The 26,317-nt window shown below is 46.7% G+C and overlaps 1 protein-coding gene across 2 annotated transcripts in view; it reads right to left on the bottom strand.

Annotated features, from left to right (window-relative positions):
* Nucleotides 1-13,083, bottom strand: part of PLCD1 (phospholipase C delta 1) — a 101,573-nt gene extending 88,490 nt beyond the window's left edge. Inside the window, exon 1 of one of the 2 annotated variants that reach the window (XM_074946374.1) lies at nucleotides 12,932-13,083. In XM_074946374.1, coding sequence (XP_074802475.1) covers nucleotides 12,932-12,965 — 34 coding nt within the window. In that variant the 5' untranslated portion in view covers nucleotides 12,966-13,083. Of the gene's footprint in view, nucleotides 1-1,342; nucleotides 1,624-12,931 lie in introns of those variants that run through there. The other variant, XM_074946373.1, reaches the window with a different exon arrangement.
* Between the last annotated feature and the right edge of the window lie 13,234 nt (nucleotides 13,084-26,317).

Raw genomic sequence — 26,317 nt, 5'->3', positions numbered from 1 at the left:
CTTACTTAGTTAGCGGCCTCTGCATTATACAAAATATATTTTGACCCTCAAATTATCCACATATCTTTGTATGGGTCAAAAAAAAAAACTTTTTAAATCTCCCTAAATATGGTTTCAGAAAGGCAGCCACCTTCTGATTTAGTTGGGGATTGGTCCTGCTTTGAGCAGGGGGTTGGACTAGATGACTTCCTGAGGTCCTTTCCAACCCCGTGATTCTAGACCCCTCTCCCCAGTAAATACCAACCACATAATCCTGGGCTATTTAATGTACAATATTTAGAGTGAAATGTGTCATATTTAATAAATGGTAAAATAGTGCCCCGACAACATACAATACTACAGAGTAGATGAGCCTTCACAAACAAAGTCCCTTACCAGGAAGGATTACAATTTAAAGACCCTAAAAATGACACCCTTTATAACCCCAACACATGATCGGTCCCAACCTTACAGTGAAAATTTCAGTGATGGCGCTGAAATAGAGACCCAGAAGACAGAGGCACTCATGAGATGTGTACATGAGACTGTAACAATAGGCATCTCCATATCGTCTACAGATGAGTAAGATTTATATGCTTTGACACTATTTTAAATTTCAACTACTGTAACACACCCACACCCACACCCCGTGTCTACTATCTGCAGTAGCTCAGATCTAATGGTGTTAGTTTAAAAAAGCAAACAGGTCTTTTGAATAAAATTCAGAGCAATACTGCAGTAAAGTCTGAAACTCCTCCAACTTCCACCAGCACCCTTGTAGCCAGGGTATATCTGCTGAGAAGAAAGACGCTAAGACCAAAATCATCCCTGGTGTAAATTCACACAACATTAATCAGTGATCGGTAAATAACGCAGAGGTTAGGAAACTTGCTCTGAATTTCCTCGGGTTTTTTGTAATCAATCTAATTCAGACCCTTGAATGCAACTTTAGACTCCACAGTAATAATAATAAATAATAAGAAAATAATAATAATTAATAATGTAGTCCTGATAAGTACTAAAACCAGAGTGGAAAATCACTGTGCCCTATACATCCACCGTACAGCCATCAACAGCTCAGTTATATTTCAGCATAAGGGCAACAAGAAGTGATTTCGAAATGGCCTCTTTGCCCAAAAGATCCAATCTTCCTCCATGCCTGAAACCAACCAGCTTGCACATCTGGAGGCCGGTGGTTAGCGAAAAGAAACCTCCGGAGTTTAAAAATAGCTTCGGGGGCTTACTTTTGGGTGGGGTCGAGACCAGTGCCCCTGCCACCGCTAGGAAGAGAGTGCCAAAGACTAGGTTTAGACTGGCCGCCAGGAAACCAGCAGCGAGGAATTGGCTCTGACCCGTCCCTTACCCAGCCGGATGCCGTTCTGCCTTGCCACTCTCTTGCTCTGCTCCTGCGAGACGCTGTCCTGGGATTTGCTCTGTTTGGGCTGTCTCCAGAAGCACTGCATGGTCCAGCCTGGGGTTCAGGGGGAGGCACGGGGCTGCTGGAGCGGACTGGGGAGCAGTCAGCCGCCCTTGTCCTGCTCTGATCATCCAAGTCCCGTCCCCCCCGCCGCCCCAGAGATTGTTGTTAAACAACGTCCCAAGCTTCAGGAAGCAACAGCGGCAGGAGAGGGAGGAGGCAGGCTGTGGGTGTGACGCTGGCATGTCTCTCCTCCCGGCTTGCTGGCAGGCAGCAGAGATTGGAGGAGAAGTGACAGCAGCTCCCGGGGTGGCGAAGGGCCAAGTCGCCCCGCAATTAAACTCTTTGCGCGTCACCGCCAGGGGGAATAAAATTCCCCGATACCCCCCCCCCACCTCCGCCCCCCGCCGCTGCTCGGCTCAGCGGGCTCAGAGGGGCACTGGCCGCAAAGGATGGTTTGGAGCCAGCCTGACAACGTCGACAGCGCGGCTGGTTGTAGGCTAGCAGCCCCTGTGGGTGAAGAGGGGCTAAAGCACATCCTTCAGCGCGTGAAAATAGGGGTAAGAGAGCCCCAGGGCGCTCGTGAACTGGGCATTTTGTGCAGTGGCACCGGATAGCGGGGTGCTGAGAACCACTGAACAAAACTGTAAGCCCTGCATATGATGGAAAGCACTTCAAGCCAGAGGGTGCTACCCTACCCCCGGCACCCCTGCGTTTGTATCCGTTGTGGTTAATGCACTGGACTGGGCATCTGGGTCCAGGTCCCAGTTCTGCCAAAGATTTCCTGTGTGACCCCAGGCAAGTCGCTTACTCTGTGGCTCCGTTCCCCATCTGCAAAACTGGGATAATATTTCCCTTCTCCCGCCCTTCGTCTGTCTTATCTACTTGTACTGGGAGTTCTTTGGGTCACCACCACAGTGGTCCCCAACCTTTCTGTGGGAATAGCATATTCCTATTCCCAGAAGACACCCCGCCGCTGAAATGCCTCCGAGAAACATTTTGGTGGGCGGCTGTACGGCAGCCGTGCTCGGCAGCCGCATTTCAGCCCCGCGGTGTCCTGCGGGTGCACACAACTGCCTCGGCAGGCACCATTGCGCCCGCAGGCACCACGTTGGGGACTCCTGGCCCAGCACAATGGAGCCATGATCTAGCTGGGGCCTCTAAAGACTACTGAAATATAAGTCATAAGACAAGCTCCAAAAGAGCAGAGCATCTTTCTTTTCTAAATCCCGGCTGCCACTTTTAGAGGTGAGGCCTTCGCCACACTAGCCTTGTTTCCCTAAAATTTCCTACAGTTCCTGCCCCATGCACAGCTCCTTGTGAGGGTAACAAGGAGAGGAGCAGTGCTGCCTAGTGGACAGAGAACTGACTGGGACTCAGGAGAGCTGGGTTCTGTCACTGTCCTGCTGGGTAACTTTGGGGAAGTTACTTCACTTCTCTGCATCTTCACTTCCCCCAATTGTAAAGTGAGGGCAACGCTACTGACCTCCTTTCTATCAGGCTTTGATAGCTAGCGGTGATAAGAGTAAGCTACTATTTATTTCTAACCCTGGTTTTAGTCTCCATAAGGAGTCTAAGCTAGTCATTGGTTTTTAGATCAAAACTCCAAGTGGCAGAGAAAAGAGAGTTTCTTTAGTATGCAGGGGGGTGGGAGGGACACTTTATCTAGTGCCACTACACTCTGTCCATTCTCACTACACCTTTCATGGAAACCATAAATCAAAATTCATGCGTCAGCACTGAGAATCGGGTTCCTTTGATCAAACCCAAGGACATGATCAGAATAATTTGCCACTGCCCTCTGTAGAGTTTAATAGTGAAATGCCTCGGGGATCAGTGTGAGCCACTGATGGATCTTGGAACTGCAGTAAACAAACAAGATGTTGTCATATTTAGCCAATGTGATTGCAAACCACAGACAAATAACTAGAGGATAGGGGAAATGCATTCTCTGGCTAGGAAGTTACTGACCATTTTAACCAGGGAGTAGACAGGTTAGAGAGGGAAATTTCTCACTTATAAGTAAATCACTGGGGGGGGGGGGGGGTGACTTCTTCACAGATGTGTAAGGGCCTGCCCTTGCAGAGTGTTCTCTGGCAAGGCTCCCATTGGGAGTTATGGACTCTAGGGAGCAATCCTACCTTGGCTGGAGATGGACTGGATGATCTAATAGGTCTTATAATATCTATGGACTGCAAGACCGGGCTCTAAACAGCACTTGGAATTCACACAGCATGGCACTGGATACCAGCCTAATTAAACAGAAAAACAAAGCACCATAGCATAGCGTCAATCACCTGGCAACGCTGGCAGTTTGCTTCCTTTAACATGTCTTTCTGACCTGGCAGCAGCTAGTGTCACTCCCCTAGGGTTCCACCTTGGAGCACACAGAACATCTCTGCTTACTGTTCTTACCAGTACTAATTCATTTTTAAACAATGCAGGTTGCTCAAGTGCAAGATCTACCTGATCTTCAAGATTGTTCTGAGTAAAGACCTGTCCCCCTTCACTGAAGTTGGACAAACCTTCTGGAGCAGTATGGGCATTTACCCAGGTTAGGCAGATCACAAACACAGCAATGTGCAAGCTAGATTTTACTTTGGGGCTTTGGAGACAGGAAACTCTGTTTGGTTTTAAAACAAAGGTGAAGGCTTTGGGCCAGAAAGCCTTGCTTTGGGAAACAACAGATCTTTATTTCATTGGAGTTTGGGGTTACATAAAGGTGACATATTTTACAAACGATGCGTATATCTTCCTGATGGTGAGAGGATGATATTATGTGTTATACAGTATTACCTAATCACAATATGTGTTACAGGATATCATGTTACATTCCAGAGCTGGCTGCACTTCAGCGTGTATATGTTACAGGCCAGATTCTCCTTCCCTTACTCACACTGGATAGTACCTTGCTTGGATGCCAGTCCTCTAAATGCTTCCTCAACCATGCAACTTTACCCATATGAGCAATCTCATTGAAATCACATGAGATTACTCGTATGACTACAGTTTTCCCTGTACATAAGTGTTTGCAGGATCAGGGCCTTAGTGAGCAGTCCCACTGATTTCAATAGGGTTACTCATGCAGTAAGGCACTACTCATTGTAAGGATGGTAGAATCTTGTCCCAAAGTTAGCGAAGTACTTAGGCCCAGATCCTCAGGCCTAGGTGCCTTATTTCAAAGGGAGTTAGGTGCCTAAATACCTTTGAGGATCTGGGCCTTAGATGCCAAGGAAGTGGGCACTTTGGATGGAGAGAAAGGTGGAGATCCTAGGGACAGTAAAAAGGAAACAATCTAGGGATTCTTTGGAATGAAAAGGAGTATATATATATGTATAACAATAATTGTACATACAGTTCACAGCTTCAAAGCATTTTCCAAATATACTAATTACTCTCCACCACACTCCTATTAAAGGCAGGCAAGGGAGCACTATTATTTTACAGGAAGCAGATCGATTTTTGAGCTTTTGGGGGCAGGAACTGGCCTTCTACTCTCCATCTGTACAGCACCTAACACAATGGGCCTGTGATCTTGAAGGGGGTTTGATTACTACTGTAATACAAATAACAGAAAAGTTAATTGATTTGCCCAAATTCATGTCTGATTTGGGATTAGAACGCAGGAATGCTTGGCTCTTAGCCCCATGCTCACACAACCAGAGCACAAGGCCTTTTGGTGACCTAAGATGCTGTCACTCATTCTTATGTACGAGATGAAAGATCCTGTACCATGAATAACCATGACTATATAGCACATGCCCATTATGTAACACCTGCTGATGTCAATGGGAATTTTCCCCAGAGGGCAAAGGTCACACATTACAGGTCCTACACCTGTAAACATAGGAAAATACATCTTTCAAATGACACTGTAACCTCACCTCCACTTCCTGTGCTTGCCCTGTTAATGTCAGAATTCCTCACAAAATGGCAATAGCATCAAACTCTGACAATATTCCCCAAACTGGGGTCTGCTGAATTTTCTGTCATTATGGTACGTAAAATAGGAATAATGTTATTCTGCAGAATTATAAGCCTAGTGCAAATAGAACATTCACTGTATTGTCTCTTCGAAAATGAGCACAACACCTCCATCATTAGATACCGACTGCTCCTTGGAGAAACGTACTGAACAACAGTGAAAAGAACCAGTGCTACGTTTCCTCTTGTACCTTCCCAAACCCCTGATACGATCTCCGAAGAACTTGAATTGCAAGAATGTGAATGTCTAAAGGTGAAGTGAGAAAAGTTTCCTACTTCCCTTCTCTCAGGAGGGGCTGGAATGAGCCCACTGGGCGAGGTACTCAGGAACTGCACTCAAACCTATGTTTCACACAAGGGAAAACAACAATATGCTATTCACACCAAAATACAAAGAAGGGACCATGCTGCAAAATTTAAATCCAGATCCACATTCAAAATTGGCTCCGGGAGTCTAATTCAACCGTATGAGTACATACGTCTATAGCAGGGGTAGTCAATAGGTGGACAGCGGGCCAAATCCAGACCACCAGACGCTTTTGAAGGGACCCCAAAAATCTTTTTATTTACTCATTATCATTAGTTATTATTTTTTTATTATTTTTCTCTGGAGTTTGGATCTTGACTATACCTTGACCAAGAAATTTGGATCTTGACAAAAAATAATTGACTACCCCTGGTCTATGGCAAATTAGGATGTAATTGTAATGCAGGTAGGCATTCCTGTGCTAGCTTTAATCTAGCTAGCACGGATAACAGTGAAGACACGGCAGCACAGACCCGGGTGTGAGCCAGCAACCCGAGTTCATGTCCAGGATCCCCAGCGGGTATGTCCTGGGTGGATAGTTCACACTGAAGGCCATGCCACCTCATCCTGACTACCACTGTTACCTCTGCCAGCTAGATTAAAGCTTGTGTAGTTATGCCTCCCTGCACTGCAATCACGCCTTCATTTGGGATGTTGATATACTCATAGTTTACTGAACTAAGGCTATAGCTACACTACAGCTTAAGTCAAGATAAGTTATGTCGTTCAAGGGTGTGAATTAGCCATCCCCTCCCAAGTGACATAACTGATGCCGATTTAAGTGCTGGAGTGGACAGCACTGTGTCGGTGGGAGAGCTTCTCCTGCCAACATAGCTACTGCCACTCGCAGGGGCTGGAGTAAATTAAGCCAACGAGAGACCTCTCTCCCGTCGGCTTAGAGCAGCCACACAGAGAGCTGACAACAGCACAGCTGCATCAGTGCAACTGCGCCACGGTAAGCTCTCTAGTGCAGCCATAGCCAAACTGTTACATCTGCTCCTGCATGGGGCCTCAACCATGTAATGCAAAGCGTAGACGTGCATTCCAGAAACTAAAAACAGGAGGAGAAAGCAGGTTTCAGAGTAACAGCCGTGTTAGTCTGTATTCGCAAAAAGAAAAGGCGGACTTGTGGCACCTTAGAGACTAACCAATTTATTTGAGCACGAGCTTTCGTGAGCTACAGCTCACTTCATCGGATGCAACCGATGAAGTGAGCTGTAGCTCACGAAAGCTCATGCTCAAATAAATTGGTTAGTCTCTAAGGTGCCACAAGTACGCCTTTTCTTTTTGAGGAGAAAGCAAGGACTCAGATCTACCCCCTGAAAAAATCCCTCCAGGCAACATTCATTAAATGCCAGATTCAGATACTCTTCCTCCGGCTGAGTAGCATCTTTCTTTGTGACTAGCCCTACTGAAACCAATGGGACCACTCCCAGAATAAGCTACTTCTCAGCTGCACTAAGGCCCCTTTACACTAGAACAGTCCCAAGGAGTCTAGAAACTGAGAATCAGGCCTGATGTGAGTGAGGGTAGGAGAATCTGGCCCTAAGACATCACTGTGGAAACCAATGTCTATAGAGAAGCATTTGTCAAAGGGAATGAGAACCGTGGGAAGGGGGAGCGCTCAGCTTTCACAGCACTCCTTTCCCTTGACTATGGTTCCTTTCAAGGTTAATCAGAGGCCATGTCTACACTGAAAACACTCCAGCTGTGCCACTGGACCACTTCAGTGTTGACACTACAACAGTGAGGGGGATTGTCCCACCCCTGTAATTAATCCACTTCCCCAAGAGACAGTTTCTAGGTTGACAGAAGAATTCTTCCATCGACCTCATGCTGTCTACACTGCGGTTAGATTGGTTTAACTATGTCTCTCAGGGGTGTGGATTTTTCGTTCTAATCCTAAAATATGTAGCTATGGAAGTTTTCAGTGTAGACCAGCTCTTAGTATGTGTCAGGCAGGGTCACTGCAATATTACAAATTTATTTGAGTATAAGTGGGCTTTAGCCCACGAAAGCTTATGCTCAAATAAATTTGTTTGTCTCTAAGGTGCCACAAGTACTCCTCCTTCTTTTTGCTGATACAAACTAACACGGCTACCACTCTGAAACCTGCATTATTACAGCTATTCAGACTGCCCGGCGAGACATCACTTTGCCACCCTTGAGGCCAGATTCTGTGCTCTGTTACTCCAGTGTAGATCTGGAGTCAAGATGCATGTAACAGCACTTCAGACACTCTTAGCCATTGTAAGTAATTCCCAGGTCGTCTCAGTGTTAGGGGGCTAACTTCACCTCTAATCAGCCATCATTCTCTACACACCATAATGTGCACTAGAGCTTTCAAACTGTGTTGAGGAAGGCATCTAAGAGAGACCGAAGGTGACACTTCCTAGGGGTAGATTTCATTTTTCTTAGTGAATTTACTGCTGGTGAGAAGTGCAGAATTGCTCTCCATGGCCCTACACACCATCTTCTAGCTAAGCACTTATGTTACTTACATATCTCTATAAGTTTAAAAGAACCCGCGGCAGAAGAACAAAGAAATTCCTCATCAACAATGCCCTTGGCTTGTCCAGTGTGTCCCATGCTTCCAAGGAAAGTAGTGACTTCCAGGCCTATGATTCTGCCGCTTCACAGTTGTTTGCATTTAGTTTTGCATCGTCTAGTACACAGAATATGTAACAAGTTCCACCTTGTGGTGACGCTAGGAATAAGCTAATTCACAAAGCAGGCAATGTGGGTTCTAGCCTCATTTTTCATTGCAGGTTTGCTTAGACTTAGAATTTCTCTGCCTGCTCCACTCCTCCCTTCACAACAGCGAATGTGCTTGAGAGATCCTTTTACTGGTGTTAGCGCTGATCCATTTTGTCTTGTGAGGGCTTTGAAGTTTACCTGTTGAGCCACGGATGTTCACTTTAAACCCCTGCCCGGCCGTTCCAGGGATCTCTCTGAATCTGTGGCCACACTGTCACTTTCAAACACTAGCATAGGGTCTGCCTGCAATAAGTAATTTTTCAGCCATTCAAAAACTGCATTTCAGAGTAGTGTTTGAATGCTGCTTGGGGACTGGGTTTTGAATCCTGTTCTCACTTAACATGGTTGAGTGCATCTGACGGTGTTGTTGGAGAAGTAATGTGGAACCACTAAATCAGTTAGGAAAGCTGTTTCATGTAACAATATTTCACTTCCGTTGACGAAACCACATAACTGAAACTTCTCTTAAATTTGGATTGTAAGCTCTTGGAGGCAGGGACTCTTTTTGTTCTGTGTTTGTACAGCGCCTAGCACAATGGGGTCCTGGTCCGTGTAATAATTCTCCCCCAAACCTGGTTAGATTATTGCTAGCATGGACAGGGCTATGGTTCCGAGCTTCAGAGTGAAGCTGAAAAGCAGGGAGAATTTCCCAGCTTTGGGGGGTTTGCTACCAATTCAAAATATAGCCCTTGTTTGCAGAAAGGTTCAGAAGCCCTTTAGTGAATATGGGGCCTGAGTTTCCAGCAAGTTGGGACCTATGTATGGTGTTAACTGGGAATCGTGTGAAATTGCACGGTCACAGGAGACAGGATTATCTACAAGCACATCATACTTCTCTGTGGCTTTCCTGCAGCCACACTTGGTTACATCTCTTTCATCGGTGTGTTACGTGGAATTATTCTTTGCTCCCCACATCATTTGCAATGATGCCTGCCAGCTGGCCTGGCCTTGGGGAAAATGTTGCCCTGGGAGTACTTGTATTTTGGCACCCCTGGCCCGTGTTGCCTCCCCAGGCTCCCCACCCTCCATCGCCCCCAGGATCTGCTGCCTCTCCCCCACATTGCCCCGAGCTCCCTTCCACAGCCTCACACCCCAGCCTTGCCCTGCTCCTTGCCTCCACGGCACCCCTCCCCCCGACCACAGCACCCAGGGCAGTCTGCCACACTGCCCACCCGTAAGGCCGGCCCTGCCTGCCAGTGCTGTGCATTCAAGGTCAACAGTTGAAGATCCTCATCCTGGCCTTCATTGCCCCGCACGATCTCAGCTCTATCTCTGCTCTCCCTTCCCCCTCTCTCCCATTCCTTGCACCCCTTCCAAACTTTTCACCTCCCCGCATTGCCCTCTCCCACTCTCAGCTTTATCCCTGCCCCTTTGCATGGAGCAGCCTCCCGACTTGCCAAGTGTGCTCCTTCTTTCTCTTCAAGTTCCTTATGAAGGCCCATCCCCGCACAAATCCACCCTACAGCTCTGCCGCCACACGCTGGCATGCCTGAACTGTTGCCCCACATATTATTTTTGTCTGTGCTTGGGCCTGGTCTTCACCCTGGGGTCCATGTGCATTTCAGCACCCAGCACAACAGGGTCCCAATCCCAACTCGGGGCTTTGGGTGCTACCATCACTATTCACTACGAGTCAGGACAACCCCTGAGGTTAGTTATGTGTGGGTTAGGAATCCTCTCCAGTGTAACCGAGAGTCCTGGTCCCTGCCTTTCCCTACCAGGAATTAACTGTGCTGCAAAGATCAGCACAGTGCCAAACCTTTGGGGAGGTGAAGAGATGGCTGCAGACGACTCAACAGGAACCCCTCTCTGCCTAACAGTATTAGATTCCAAACAGAGCTGGTCCAGTGCCCCAGGTAGAAAAGATAGGGGACTATGACATGTGGCTTCAAGGGTTTAATTCAGGGAGGGAAAGGGGACAATCCTCAGGGCCCTGATGGGGACATGGGAAACAAGAAAGTGAACCATTCAATAAGGATTTTATGAATACTTCTAACCCCTTTACTGTTGACTCCCACTCCAGTATTTTTGCTGCAGCAGAATGCAGTAGCCTTCCTTAAATATGGCTGTGGCCCTTCGCACACCATATAGGCCATGTTTTAACTGATGAACTGTGATAGAAACGCCAGGTAGAGGCAGAAGAGAAACAATTAATGGACTGCAGAATCCGGCTGATTTCTTGCCCAATAAATGGAGATGGCATTTTACAGAACAAGTAATAAGATAAGATCTGAGCCTTGAGGTGCCTACAGTTGAACCAAAAAAATCCAGACATGAGGCACAGAAAAGTTAATTGATTGGAGCTGTACCGGTGTAACTGGCAAAACTTGACCAGTCCAGCTCTCCGCCCATCTCTCTTTAACAAACCAGCCTACAAGTTCACTGAGCACATTCACTAGCTTGTAATACATGTATTGGACTTTTATGACTTTTTAGTCTGTACGATCCCTTTAATGTCTTTAGACTCATTTTAAGGCCAGAAGAGACCCCCCATATCATCCAATCTGACCTCCTGTATATAACAGGCTACCAACACCACCCAGCACCTGCTAGTTACCCTTTAGTACCAACATTAGACCAACGTATTACAGCCCATAGGAGATTAAACTATTGTATGCCGCAGGTAGAGAACTGGTTAAATAAAATATACCCAGATAATCTTTTAAGAACCACTGGATTCATTAAGCTCAGAATTATTCTGTGCTTGTTGTTTCTTCTGATGTTCTTCTTTTTGTTAATTATTTTATTTTTGTAATATACATTAATTATTATATCTCCACTAGACCCAGATTTAGAAACAGAAGGAGCCTCAACGTCTATCTGCCACACTGCCCACCCATTTTACAATGCACCTATCACCAGAGAATCTGTGCGGTTTAGACACTTTGACATACGTGATGGGTCAATATTTCCCCTGATCCTGCACACAGGTAAGTATGTGAGTAGTAACGCTGCTCACCTGAGCAGTTTGGCATGTGAAGGTACTGCTGTGTTTGTGTGTGTGCATGAAAGGGCTCTAATCTTTAAAATTGCCATTTTAAAAAAAAGTTCTAAGATTATGCAGTATTTACTTTTTTGCTTCAGACAAACAGTGAAGAATACAAACAGCCACTGAAATCCTGTCTAACAACTAGCCAGTTCCCAAGACTCAATAGTATCCACTTAAAAATGACCTAGAAGTCAGAATGGGAATGATTCCTCACAGTTTCAGATGCTGCCTTTCTCGCCTTTCTTTTCCCTGATGAATAATGAATTATAATGAATAATTCCCCTGCAATGACTAATATTAACCCCAATTTCACCCCACAGACGGATTTCTAACATCTGACAAACCTGGAGGAAAGATATCCTGAGCATGTGGGAGCTTACCCCCCGCCCCCATTTCTCTCGTTGAAAATGGCTGATTATATTTAATGCCACAGATATGCATGGCACTTATTCATTTATCTATCTATATATTTCAGTTTAAATTGCCTCTATAACAAGAGATCACCTACACAGATGCCTCTGAAAAAGAATAGGAACTTTGAACACACTCTTTCAACATCATAATATCCCATTACAGTACATAAACCATAGGTATGCATGGTGCTTATCTGTTTCTGCTCATTAAAGAGAATAAAACAACATGAAGTGGTAACATAATAACATAGTAAAGTTGAAGAAGGGAATAAGGGAGAGCTGATTAACTCCTCTTCCTGCTATCAAGTGTCCTAGTCGTTGTAAATATATGGATTCAGACCACACAAGTCTCCCTCACTGGAAAGGAAGAGGAGATTTCTTCATTTCAGATACATTTTTAAAGTAGCTTTTATCGTGTCTGGGAAGCAGCTCCTCAGGTGGTGTGAACTGTCATAGCGCCAGTGATTTCAAAGGGGCTAGGACAGTTTACACCAGCTGAGGATCTGTCCTGTCCCATTGTCTCAGGCTATGTCTACACTACGCATCTTTTAGTGACACAGCTGTGCCGCTCCAGCCGTGCCGCTAAAAGGTGTGCAGTGTAGTCGCTCTTTGTCAGCAGGAGAGAGGTCTCCCGCCGACAAAATAAATCCACCCCCAACAAGGGTCCACACCGGTGCTTTTCTTTGGTAAAACTTTTGACGTTGGGGTGGGGGTGGTTTCACACCCCTGAATGACAAAAGTTTTATGGACAAAAGTGCAGTGTAGACAAAGCCTCAGTCTCATCGTGAAGAAATTTTAGTGTGTTTCAAAAGGATAGTTGAAGCATAACGTTTTGGAATCTTCCATTCATATTATCACAACTCCACAGCCTTGAAACACCTTCCGACACACACAAATAATCCCAATGAAAAAGAAATATCAGTTGTTTCCTTGGTGCAAGGTTTGACCAGGGACACGTCCCTGTAACATTACTCCCTGCAATGGTTCTGTATAAAGTTTTACACGCACGCCCACACTCCCTTCTGGAGGAGTTAGAAAAAGCCCTGCAAATGCATAGATATTTATAGTCCCCACTATTGACTTACTGTTGGAAGGAAATAAACTGCCATTGTATTCCATTGTGGGGAAAAGTGCAGATGTGAAGCAGCAGCAAAGAGCTCCTGGAACAGATATGCCCAGATGTTGGAATGTGACTTGGTGGGGGAGCCTGACGTGCCAGGCTCACTCTGTTTTCTGTCCTAGTGACAAGTCTGTTAGCCAGGCTGGTTGGTATCGCTGGACCCTCACTTTGCGTGGACGTATTCCTCTGGGCTGGTGACTCATTTATTTCTCTGTTGCAGCCGAGAGCTGCTACAGCCACAACACAGAGACTAATTATGAGAGGCCAAGAGCCCAAGTGCCTGCTCTGCCCACAGCACAGACCCCTCCCAGCTCTCATGTCCCTGCCTGCAGTGGAAATCTAGGCCTCCGCCCATTGGTTCATCCCAACCCTGTTTCTGCTGTGGCTGAGATTGGCAGAAACACCCTTTCATTCACTGTCTGCTCTTTTCAGAGACATTTACGGTTCACAGAAGAAAGTGGATGCCACAAACCTATCCCAGAGGGTAAGAAGCCCCCAATTCAGAGAGACACTTACAGAAGCCACAGCCTGGGCAGTAAGACTAAATGGCTTGTCAGGAGAAATTGCATTCTGCAAAGGGAGTAAATGTGTGTGGAACAAATTGCCAAGAGCAGAAATAGAATCTGCAAACCACAAGCACACTCGGAATAGACACAGGAACTTAGAGAGCAGAGAATTTACAGGCTATAAATTCTAGACACAGAGGTGGAATGTAAAAGAACTCTGCCCTGCCCCAAAATTTTACTCTGTTAAATTGATTTTCTGCAGACACCTTTCCCTGTTCTTCAGTTACATTTTGGTCTACAACAGAAAGGCACTGCTGACTGCTTGCATGGTGGGAGTAGAGCGCTCCAGTTTGGGGGAGAAAACCTCCCCCAAAAAACAAATTGTTTTTTAATCAGGGGCATTTGGATACAAAACTAGAAGAGATACAGTGCAAGAGCCTCAGCTGGTATAAACGGGCATAGATTTATAGCGATCAGTGGAACTTTGCCAGTTTGCCGCAGCTGAAGATCTGGGACACAGATGTTGAAAACAAGTGATATTAGCTCACCTCATCCCTTCCCTCCCAGTTTGGCTATTGTCTACTGGGAAAGAGGATCAAAGTTAAAAAGTGTCAAAGCCCAGCCAAAAAATAAAACACAAAAAGAGAAAGTTTTCAAAACAAAATGAGTAGAGTATTCTCCTTTCTGTTTGCTTTTTTTTCTTTTTTTTGGTCAAGAAAATAAAAAATTTTAAGCAAATTGAAATTTTTCATTTTGGTCAAAAAGTCATTTTTTGTAAAAAAAAACCAAAAAACAAAAAAACCTTTTAGATGAAACATTTTCAACCAGCTCTCTGAATCATTATTATTTGTCTTTGTACTGCAGTTGCACCTAGCCCGTTGTGCTAGGTACTGCACAGACAGAGAACACAAAGAAAGTCCTGCCGCAAAGAATTTACAATCGAGGGTGACCTGATGTCCCGATTTTATAGGGACAGTCCCGATATTTGGGGCTTTTTTTTATATAGACTCCTATTACCCCACCCCACCCTCTGTCCTGATTTTTCACACTTGCTATTTGGTTACCCTATTACAACCTAAATCTTAACCAAGCTGTAGACCGCTCTTTCTCTGCCTTTCTACAAACCAGTCCCCCTTGCTGTTGTTACTATTATTTATTAACATTTATACGCCCACCATTTGCCAGACACTTTCCAAATACTCAAGGAGGACTGTCTCTGGTCTGAGGACCTCACCGTTTCAGGACAAACATGGAGACATTGGCTGGGGAAGGAAATAGGCAATTTATATACAAGTCAACTAGTTTCATCATAGGGAATGTAGCGGACATAGGTCTTGACATAGACAGGGTAGGGGCTTTACAGATGTGCTCAGGGAAGTTCTATAACACATAGAATATCAGGGTTGGAATGGACCTCAGGAGGTCATCTAGTCCAACCCCCTGCACAAAGCAGGACCACTCCCCAATTTTTGCCCCAGATCCCTAAATGGCCCCCTCAAGGATTGAACTTGCAACCCTGGGTTTAGCAGGCCAATGCTCAAACCACTGAGAATCCCTCCCCACATATTAGTGGGCCCTGTGGAAGAAAGCATAGAGGTGATTGCACAAGAAACTGACAAATGGGCAAAGAAGCTTGGGAACATTAGTGGAGCTGAAGTGATGGGGGCAACATGATCTTGACTAGGGTGACCAGATGTCCCATTTTTTAAAGGGACAGTCCCATTTTTGGCACTTTTTCTTACATAGGCACCTATTACCCCCCCACCCCCTGTCCCGTTTTTTCACAGTTGCTGTCTGGTAACCCTAATCTTGACAAGAGGGGATAAGTGAAGAGGAGCAGAGTTATTTCAAAGAGGTCACACGAAACTTAAATGTTGTCATCATTTTGTTGTTCTCTGTTTCTCTCCAGTTACCACTATCTCTCTGGTAAAGTAGTGCCCAGAACCCAAAACAGTATTCCAGAAATAGTCGCACCACAGCAGTGCAGAGAATTATTATGTTTCGGGTAGGGCTCCCTGAGATCCAGCCCACATGCTCCTGGCCCTCTCAAGCTCAGGAGAATTCATGTACATGAATGAAACTGTTTGAGTTTCTGTGCTGTCATCCCTTGAGATGAATGGAGGATGCCCGGCACTTTGAAAGGCTTCAGGAACCAGTGGTACCAGAAACAGAAGATTAAACTGTGTGCATGAATCAGCCAATTCACTAACTCACAGCATTATGGGTGTGTTTTGTCTCTTTGGTGAACACAAGCATAACATTGTGATGTTAGCAGGAGTTATACATGCAAACTCAGGGCAAAATAGACCAACAAGAAAATAACCCACTTAGGACCCAAGTTCTGACCTCAGATAAAGGAAATCAATGGGAGTTGTACCTGTATATCTAGAGGATAGGCCTATGGTGTCCAAACTTCAGAAGCTGGGACAATATACTTACATAATTGAGCCTGACAGCTGATTGCAAGCATATGGGATGCTGCGTACCTCTCAGCTGGCCCTCATTTCAAGAGAGAGCACTCCTTTTTGTCCCACCATTACTTACATTCCATGCACATATGGGGTTCCCCTCCTTTGTTTGTTGAAAATAATTTATGCCAGAAATAAAGAATTAGGACACTGAGGAGATGGAAGGAATCATTTATGCTAAAGGGAGGAATCCCTCAGCAATTTAAGATTCCTCCATGAATGAAGTCTGTGACACCCTCATTTTGGTTTTTGTCACACATTGCGTCCCACATTTGGGCTTTGGCTGGTGAAGAGGGGCGAATTTAAGAACACAATGAAACATTGAGAACACCGTTCTTCATCTGGCTGAACCTGTATTAGAACAGGATGGGAGCCAATTTAATGTCACCGACACATTAGCGCAATGACAGTCGTCACCAGAAAGCTCCAAGAGAATGTGTTTGTTTTTCGCAATTCATTTCAATTCACAGTTAACAGAGGCTGAGAAATGTTTCCCACTGGGTGCTGAGTGCTGTCAGGTCTTTCCTGATCTTTAAAGCTTCATCTTCAAACTTCTAGCCCCATTCTGAATGCAGTTAAAGTTGGCTCTTGTGCTAACCTTTTCACTCTCTAAAGATACTAGGTGCTCAAACACCCAGCTCCTAAGCTATGACTCTGACATAAATACCTGGCAAGGTAGATAGGTAAAGACTAAGCTTCATCCATTAACAGAGCAAATGCCATTGGTAACATTCACAGAAACCAGCACCAGTGTACTTTCTTGAATGAGCCAGAAGGCAGCACTAGTGGAGATGGGTCATCATCTGAGAGATCAGGCATGTCCATCTTCAAGAAGAATGAATGGATCACAGGGATGGTAATTGGATGAAGATTATTTTACCCCTGGATAGACTCCTCAAATACAGAACAAGTTAGTAGCAACCAAAAGTCATTCATTCCCACCAGACAGCCACTCAATGGCTTGTTTCATTGAAATGAATTTGTGGTTTCAGTCCTTTTCCTGAGGAGCAACATGGACCTGATTTTCAGAGCGGCTGAGCGCCTCCTCCTCCCCGTGTCTTCCGCTGGAGTTATGGGTAGTCACTACACCTCTGGAAAGTTAGGTCTCAAATGTCTAGATCACAAAATGTCACCACCACAATCAGCACTGAGTTATGTGCTGGCAGTCTCAGAAGTGTATATATGTGTGACCTTTGTTTCAGTTCCACCATACAAACTCCACATCACCACACATCATTGCTTTCTAGGAAGCTTCCATCTTCATAGAATCATAGAAGATAGAAATGGAAAAGACACGCTAGGTTGGTCATCGGGTCCATCTCCCAGATCATGCAGGATTGCTCTGGTCTGACTTACAGGGAACTGGGGAGGAGCACTGAGAAAGCACCTGGCATTGCTCTCTAGTGCAGTGGTTCTCAACCAGGAGTCTGGGGCCTCCTGGGGGGCCATGGGCAGGTTTCAGGGGGGCCGCCAAGCAGGGCCAATGTTAGACTTGCTGGGGCCCAGGGCAGCAAGCCAAAGCCTCACCACATGGGGCTGAAGTCCAGGGCCCTGAGCCCTGCCACCCAAAGCTGAAGCCAAACTTAGCTTCACGGGGGCCCCTGTGGCATGGGGCCCCAGGCAATTGCCCTGCTTGCGACCCCTTAATGCCAGCTCTGGCTTTTATATGCAGAAAATCAGTTGTTGTGGCACAGGTGGGCCGTGGAGTTTTTATAGCATGTTGGGGGGGGCTCAGAAAGAAAGAGATTGAGACCCCTGGTCTAGTGATCTCTCTTGGGCTAACTGGAGGGTTGCTATGTGGACTTAGGAGGGATTTTCCTCCGGCCAAAAGGTGGGGCACTATGCCATAGTGGAGGGAGAGGGAGGATATGAGAAGAATCCTCTGGACGTGGAGGTCTCCTTCCTACTGCAACCAGGCAAAAATGAAAAGTTGACATAGTTGGGCCTCTCTACCAACATGGGCCCAGCCCAGCCCAGCCCAGCCCTGCCCTGCTCTGCCTTGCTCAGCCAGCTTTGTGGTGTAACCCTTCTGACCGTCAGAGTTGGCAGCAACAAGGGCCGGGTTCAATATCTAGGGGATCCGTTCCAATAACACAATGCAAACCGGCTCGAGCCCCCACCCAGTGACCTGGGACAAATATATACCACCCCTGCTGGGCGCCTCCAAGAGGCAATACTTCCCCTCTCACAAGCACAGAGTCTGAGTGTAGCAAAAAGCCTTTTAATAACAGAGAGAAACAATGTGGCATTATGTTAGGGAAACACCACCAACAGGATTCATAACACAACCCATGATCAAAAAAAAAACCCCACCCCAAGCAAATTGGGGCATGCCCTTTCCCTTTGGTTCTTGAGTCTTGCAACCCCAAATCACCCAAAGTCCCAAAAGTCCAATAACCCAAAAGTCTCTGTCCCTGGTCAGGGCAGCCCCAGAGTTCGAAAGTTTATCTGCAGAGCTTTACCTCCCAACCTGGGTGGAGATGGGGGCGGGGGTAAGAGGCACCTTACATGATCTGAAGCTGACCGCCCCACAGCTCCATAGGGCTCCGCTCCGCCCCGCCAGCCACCCCCACGAACTGCTTCGCTCAGCTCCACTCTGCGGCCCACAAGCAGCTCCCGCAGTCCCACGAACTGCCCCACCAGCCAGTCCACAAACTGCTCCGTGATCCACCAGCAGCTTCCGCCGTCCTATGAACTGCTCCACAATATATCTTCAGGCTCCCCCACTACTTAACACAACGCTCAGTGATTTCAGCTGTTAGTCAGTTCACCTCTTTGGTGAATTCAGCTTATAGTAGGGGAGCCTCAGTGCTGGTGCACTATTAGCCCAAAGTGAGCTCAGCAGCCTATAACTAGACTTCTAATGAAATCAAAAATAGCTCTGATATTCCACAGTAGAGAGAGGAGGAAGTACAATTAGCATGTAAAGCCCTCACCCAGGGGCCCATACCATCAAGTATTAATACTTGTCCCTAACCTCTCTCAATTCACACAGTTTTGGAACCCATGACCTTGCCTAGTGAGTGCTACTTAGTTGATGGTGAGTCCCTCCATCATAACAAAAGGCCAAGTACAGTTCCAAGCACAGTTCCCATAATCAGGGTAATAACAATTTATTCTTCCTGCCCCAATAACAGAGACACTGGGGATCCCACAGCAGCCAAAGTGATCATTTGGGCAGCTATGGCCTCATTCTAGGCGGGGTGGGTGTGCCTATGCAAATGAGATTGGCCCCTGAAGTTCTTTTCCACAACTTGCCACACCTCACCACCAGATGTCAGGGCGGAGCTCATCCTGACACTGCTTACAGTGGCACCAGACTTGCAACTTGCATCATGTTGTTTTCAGTTACTAATATTATTGAAAGTAAACAGCAGTCCTGCCCTGCACCTCGTATTTTCTAACACAAGCTATGATGGCAGAGCAGGTGCCAGAGAGAGTATCAGGGTTTAAGCAGCAGATCTGAATGGCTCCTGAGTGCTGCAGTTTACACAGAGTGGATTGTTCCTGACACCACTATGGAATGGCAGATGAAGCCGTTCCAGGCACCAGATCTGACAATAAGATGAAAATCCAGAATGCCACAAATACTTCAATAATTCACTTTGGGGAGCTATATTTGTTTGCTCCGGTGTCCTGTGCACACTCCACATGCACCCGATACCTCATGGTGAGTGACAGCCTTAAAGCTGAGTGCAGCTACGCCTCTCACCACAGTGTTTTATGTGCATTTTAGGGCACTCTATTTAATAAATCCCAGTGAGCTGGCATTCTATGGCTGTGAAGTGACCTTCCTTCCCACCCTTTGTTGCCATGGTATTTAGTCCCAGAATCATTCTTCCTGGCCAAAGAGGAAGGTATGGAATTCTCCAGCAGTGCTCCTCAAACTGCATCCCCATCCCCCCACTCAAGGCTGTGTGCTCTGCCTTCATGGCACTTCCTACTCTGCCAGCTCTGGAGTCGGTGATTGAACCCTGCAATATACCTGTCTCACATTGACCCATCTCCAGAGCTTCATGTAAGATCCATCCCTTCCCTCCCGCCCTTTGTCAATAAGAAGGGCTGGGCTGGAGAGGAGGAAGAAGAAAGAAATATAGTAACAATAAAAATGACAACAGCAACTGAGTAATGGCACCTAAATCAAAGAGACGAAAGCCCTTTGCAGGCAGTTCTTATGTGATTCTTCATTCTCTATCTAGTACAAGATTCTGCAATCTTTACTCACAAGGATAAGGGCTGCCGGATCAGGACTCAAAATACTACACTGATGGACCAGGAACCAATCATTTACACTCTCCATATCTTCTGGTCATCACTAGGGCCCTACCAAATTCACAGCCATGAAAAACGTCACGGACCGTGAAATCTGGTCTTGTGTGTGCTTTTACCTTATACGATACAGATTTCACAGGGGAGACCAGCGTTTCTCAAATTGGGGGTCCTGACCTAAAAGGGAGGTGCGTGGGGGTGGCAATGTTATTTTAGGGGGGTTGTGGTATTGCCACCCTGACTTCTGCACTGCCTTCAGAGCTGGGCAGCTGGACAGCGGCGGCTGTTGGCCGGGCGCCCTGCTCAGAAGGCAGTGCCCTGCCAGCAGCAGCACAGAAGTCAGGGTAGCCGTACCACACCATACCCCCCTTTACTTCTGCACTCCTGCCTTCAGAGCTGGGTGGCCGGAGACTGGTGGCTGCTAGCTGAGGGCCCATCACTGCAGGCACCAGGACAGAAGTAAGAGTAGCAATACTGCAACGCCCCATCTACAATAACCTTGTGACTCCCTCCATAACTCCTTTTTGGGAGAGGACCCCTACCATGACAGCACTGTGACATTTCAGATTTAAATAGCGGAAATCATGAAATTTACCATTTTAAAAATCCTATGACCGTGAAATTGTTCAAAATGAACCGTGAATTTGGTAGGGCCCTAGTCATCACACATTTATGCCTGTTCTCTGTGCATCACATCGCTATTGTGTTTTCCAGCTCTCTACTGAATAAATTGGGCAGTAAAACACACAACAAGAGGAGGAGAGATGGATTAAGTACATCACTGCTTTTCTTAGGGATCATCATACAATGACAGGTTTCACTCAGTCATTCATCATGAATTATGCAATCCTCCCCTCGTAAATAATGTCCATATACGGCATTACCCTTCTACCCTTATTTGCCTTATATTAAAGTGAGCATTAATAGAACCCATCCCAGTTACAGAAGACGCATAGTAATAGGCTGCGTATCCATCCTCTGCCAGGGCAGGATAGTTCCTTCCAGTATGCCAATCCGGTTTTAAATGACTCAGGCAATAGACCTTCCATTCCCACTCTTGAGAGACTACCCCATGGTCTAACAGATCTCACTGACACACTGAACACACACTGTATACTAAGGCATATACAGCCAGTGTGCCCAGACAACACACACCAGCATGATAGCTACACCAACTTTAGAAATGGTGCCACATGCTTTCCTCTCTCTGCCTGGCTAGCTCTGCTGACCAAAGATGAGACAGGGGAAGTGGTCATGGGTCCACCTTCACACCACCTCTTCCCATCCCTTTCACATAGGTAGGAGCCACAAAGTTGCTAAGGGTGGAGCAAGGCCTGCACTCCTCAGCCCCACATTGGGCACAGGGTCACTGGGTCACCAGAGTCACCAGCTGCCAGCCAAAATCTGGCCCACTGTCTGATTGGGCAGGGGTTACAGCTTCTGTGGAAACCATCACCTTGATTTTTCAGATGTTCATGTCCTTAAAATCTCAGCTCTATCACCCGGACCTGGTTCTGAATCCTGTGCAAAAACAGTTCCTGCACAAACCCTGGAATGTATTCACTCGATGCTGAGTGCTAAGGGGCTGTGCTCCCCAGGGAACATTTCTGGAGGTGGAGAGGGGCATTGGTCTTCAACATTCGTAATAAATGCCGTAACACACACTGGTCTTCAAACACAGTGCTCTCCTTGATTCTCACAAACAGGCTATGTCTACATCCAGAGCTTCTGGCTTTTGCTGGGGACAGCCCCATTCCCCCAGCTGTCTCCAGAATCAAGGAGGCATAAAGGTGGCACACAGCTATTCTTGTCCCCATATATTCCATGGCTCAGTTCATCCACAGCGTAGAGTTAGGGCTAAAGATTCCAAGACAGAGACAGAAAGAGAAAATAGTGACTCGCTCAATAATAATCTCCATCTAGAGCGAAGCACAAAATGGCAGCAGGGAATTCTGTACATTGGAAGGTGCAATACATAGGAAACAGAAAGACACCATCTCCTTTTGATGACATAGCTCATACACGATAGTGAGTGGGCCAGATTCTGATCTCATTTACAATAGTGTCAATCCAGAGTCACTCCACAGAAATCAGTGGAGTTATTCCAGATTTTAACCAATGTAACTCAGATCAGAATCTGACTTACTGTGTTTAAGCATTGCTATTTCAGAGCATGAATGGACCTCAGATTTATCTCAGCCATTGTGTAATCAGCCAAAGAGGTTACTGTGAGCTCTAACAGACTGCTTTTCTTGCTCAATTTCATCTGCCAATTTAAGATGCTCAGAAAGGAATTTGCAAAAACAGAGGTTTAAAAACATCCAGTTTGAACCTTAACTTCCCAGTTACCAGTGTAGAAATTAACTCTTTTCCCCAATGTGATTAGGAGGGAAGATCAGGGTATTTGCAGTGCCTGGTTAACATATAGTGTAGGTTTACAGTTGGCTGCCCAAGCAAATTCTACTGCAACCCCAAAGACTCTGAGGACAGTGCTACAAATTTTACTAAGGGTAAAGTTCTAAACCTTGATTAGCCTAACATGTGGGGTGGAAAGGAGACCAGAGTAACCTCTGTGGAGATCTGTGTAAAGTGCCCCCACCACCCACCTAGCTTCCCATACTCACTGTAATGATAAATTCCTCAACAGAATAGGGAATGTGTAGGGCAAAGGACAGCTAACCCCACCCCCTGGCACATTCCATGTAGACACAGGTTAAATCGGGACAATCCATCCCTGGGAAGCCAGATGCTTATGGAATTTAAAGGGAAGAAGGATTGTTGTGCTTTTACTTAGAGGCAAACTCAACTACAATGAAACTCAAATTAAGCAGAGATGGATGTGCTGATCTTCTGATGAAGGCCTGAGGAATGTGTTTGTTGAATGACACTTACAGGAAGAAGTTCTTTATCACCTCAAAGGAATGTGACATTTCAGGATTACCAGGTATTTCCTAAGGAGAAGGTGCCTCCTGGCTGCCTCCGCCCACCCCTCATTGTTGCCCACACACCCTCACCAAAGAAAAAGTTCTCTATTACCTCTTCCAAAGTTTGTGGTGACTGCTTTCTTTTCTCTGTGTAAGTGGGGGAATGGTCCCGCTATTGTGCAGAACTTTCCTGGCTTATGAACTACCCGGGTGAAATTGGCCAGCGAAAGGATCTGAGTCCTCGCTCCCACTCCTTTTACCCTGAGGTCTGCCTGACCTCAAGGACTCCCCTTCCACTCTCCTATGTGGCAGAGCTGGGCCCAGGATTGCAGGGGTGCTCGACAATCCCCAATCTTGTCATGGTCACTTAGGCCAGGGTGTCCCCACTCTGGGGTACTCTCTCAGCACTGGACTCTTCCCTGACCCACTGATCATTGCATATAGTTCAAGTAAATACAATTTATTAAACAGCAATCAATTAAAAAAAATAAGGAAAAAATGGAAAAGGTTAACAGAAAACACGTAACCCCACGCTGTGGGCACAGGGACATGACAAACTGCAGTCTCTGGAATATAAGGGAAGCTCACAGTCTGGTCCTCGCATGTGCCAGGCCTTCCTCCCAGGTCCTGGCTGTACTGAACGAGCCTCTGATAGTGTGGCGGATGTGATTAGGCCCTATGATGGTGTCCCCTGAATAGATATGTGGGCACAGTTGGCAATGGGCTTTGTTGCAAGGATAGGTTCCTGGGTTAGTGGTTCTGTTGTGTGGTGTGTGGTTGCTGGTGAGTATTTGCTTCAGGTTGGGTGGTTGTCTGTAGGCAAGGACTGGCCTGTCTCCCAAGATTTGTGAGAGTGATGGGTTGTCCTTCAGGATAGGTTGTAGATCCTTGATAATGCGTTGGAGAGGTTTAGTTGGGGGCTGAAGGTGACGGCTAGTGGCGTTCTGTTATTTTCTTTGTTGGGCCTGTCCTGTAGTAGGTGATTTCTGGCTCTGTCAATCTGTTTCTTCACTTCCGCAGGTGGGTATTGTAGTTGTAAGAATGCTTGATAGAGATCTTGTAGGTGTTTGTCTCTGTCTGAGGGGTTGGAGCAAATGCGGTTGTATCGTAGAGCTTGGCTGTAGACAATGGATCGTGTGGTGTGGTCTGGGTGAAAGCTGGAGGCTCGTTCACCTGCACATCTACCAATGTGATATATGCCATCATGTGCCAGCAATGCCCCTCTGCCATGTACATTGGTCAAACTGGACAGTCTCTATGTAAAAGAATAAATGGACACAAATCAGATGTCAAGAATTATAACATTCATAAACCAGTCGGAGAACACTTCAATCTCTCTGGTCACTCGATTTCTGATCTAAAAGTGACTATTCTTCAACAAAAAAAACTTCGAAAACAGACTCCAACAAGAGACTGCTGAATTGGAATTAATTTGCAAATTGGATACAATTAACTTAGGCTTGAATAGAGATTGGGAGTGGTTGAGTCATTATACAAAGTAAAACTATTTCCCCTTGTTTATTCCTCTCCCCTCCCCCCCCCCACTATTCCTCAGACGTTCTTGTTAACTCCTGGAAATGGCCCACCTTGATTATCACTTCAAAAGGTTTTCTCTCCCCCCACCCCACCCTCCTGCTGGTAATAGCTCATCTTAAGTGATCACTCTCCTTACAATGTGTATGATAAACACCCATTTTTTCATGGTCTGTATGTATATAAATCTCCTCACTGTATTTTCCACTTTATGCATCCGATGAAGTGAGCTGTAGCTCACGAAAGCTTATGCTCAAAAAAATGGATTAGTCTCTAAGGTGCCACAAGTACTCCTTTTCTTTTTGCAAATACAGACTAACACGGCTGCCACTCTGAAACCTTCCTTTACCCAGTGGCCTCCCTGCCCTTGAGGACTTCCCTTCCCCTCTCCTGTCTGGCAGAGTCCTCGTAACCCCAACAAGGCTGGGCCCAGGATTCCTGGGGGGCTCGACCCCCAACCCTGCTGTGGTCACCTAGGATAGGGGCTAGGGTGTCTCCACTCCGGGGTACTCTCTCTGAACTAGGCACTTCTCTGACTCACTGACTATTACATACAATTTAAAGCAAATACAAGTTATTTAATGAACAATTAATTTTAAAAAGAATAAGGAAAAATGGGAAAGGTTAAAGGAAACATATCAACCCGTTCGGTGGCAGGGAACATCACAAACAGTGTCTCTGGAACGTCAGGGCAGTTCACAGTCTGTTCCTTGTAAGTCCCAGGCCTTCCTCTCAGGCCCTGGCTGTGCTGCAGGGATGCTGTGGGTTGGACACTTGCTCTGGTGGTGGCCACACGCTCTCAGGCTCTAAGTGGTAGGACCCTTCTTCCCAGTGTCGCCCCAACCCTGTCGGGGCTACGATCCAAGCCTGGCCTGCAGAGCCTCTTGGCTGAGGTGTCTCCCTGTGCTGGGCCCGCTTCCCAGGGTCCCCCTCGGACTCCCCAGCTGCTCACCACACCCAGCTCCAGACTGCTCCCGCCCCAGCTGCACCACTCTGTCTCTGCACTGCTGCTGCTCTGCCTCCAGCTCCCTGGGCTGCTTTTCTGGCCCCTCTGCCTCTGGTTGCTGCAGCCCTGCTCCCAGGACAGGTCTGCTCTGCAGGCTGCTTCTGTGACTCTGCTCCCAGCACTGACCTGCTTCCTGGGCTGCTTTTCTGGCCCCTCTGGCTCTGGTTGCTGCAGCTCTGCTCCCAGGCCAAGTCTGCTCTCTCTGGGCTGTGCCTCTGGCTTTGGGGCTGCAGCTCTGCTCCCAGGACAGGGTCTGCTCTCTCTGGGCTGCTTTTCTGGTCCCTCTGGATCTGGCCCAGCTCTGCTCCCCAGCTCAGCTCAGGCCCCTGCTTTCTCCTTAGCTCGGCCCCACTCTGTCTGACCCAGGCAAATCCAGCTCACACGGAGGATGACGGGACCTCCCTGGCCTCCTGACTCCCTGATTAGCCTGCCCGCCCTGTCATTCAGGCTGACCTGGAGCATTGGCCTCTCCCCATTGTTCCTGGGGACTATCAGTCTCAGGGTCCTGATTTCCCATAGACCCTTCCCCTTTTAGTACTGGGAGCTAGCAACTAAAACACCCCCACTGAATGTTAGTAAGGGGGCGACAGTCCCCTTACATTTGGCCTTATTTTGCATATTATGATTATATCTCCTTAAAGGGAC

Source organism: Natator depressus, chromosome 2 (assembly GCF_965152275.1).
Source record: "Natator depressus isolate rNatDep1 chromosome 2, rNatDep2.hap1, whole genome shotgun sequence".
NCBI lineage: Eukaryota > Metazoa > Chordata > Testudines > Cheloniidae > Natator > Natator depressus.
Note: the sequence above shows the minus strand (reverse complement) of the source record. Positions and strands in the feature narration are given on the sequence as shown.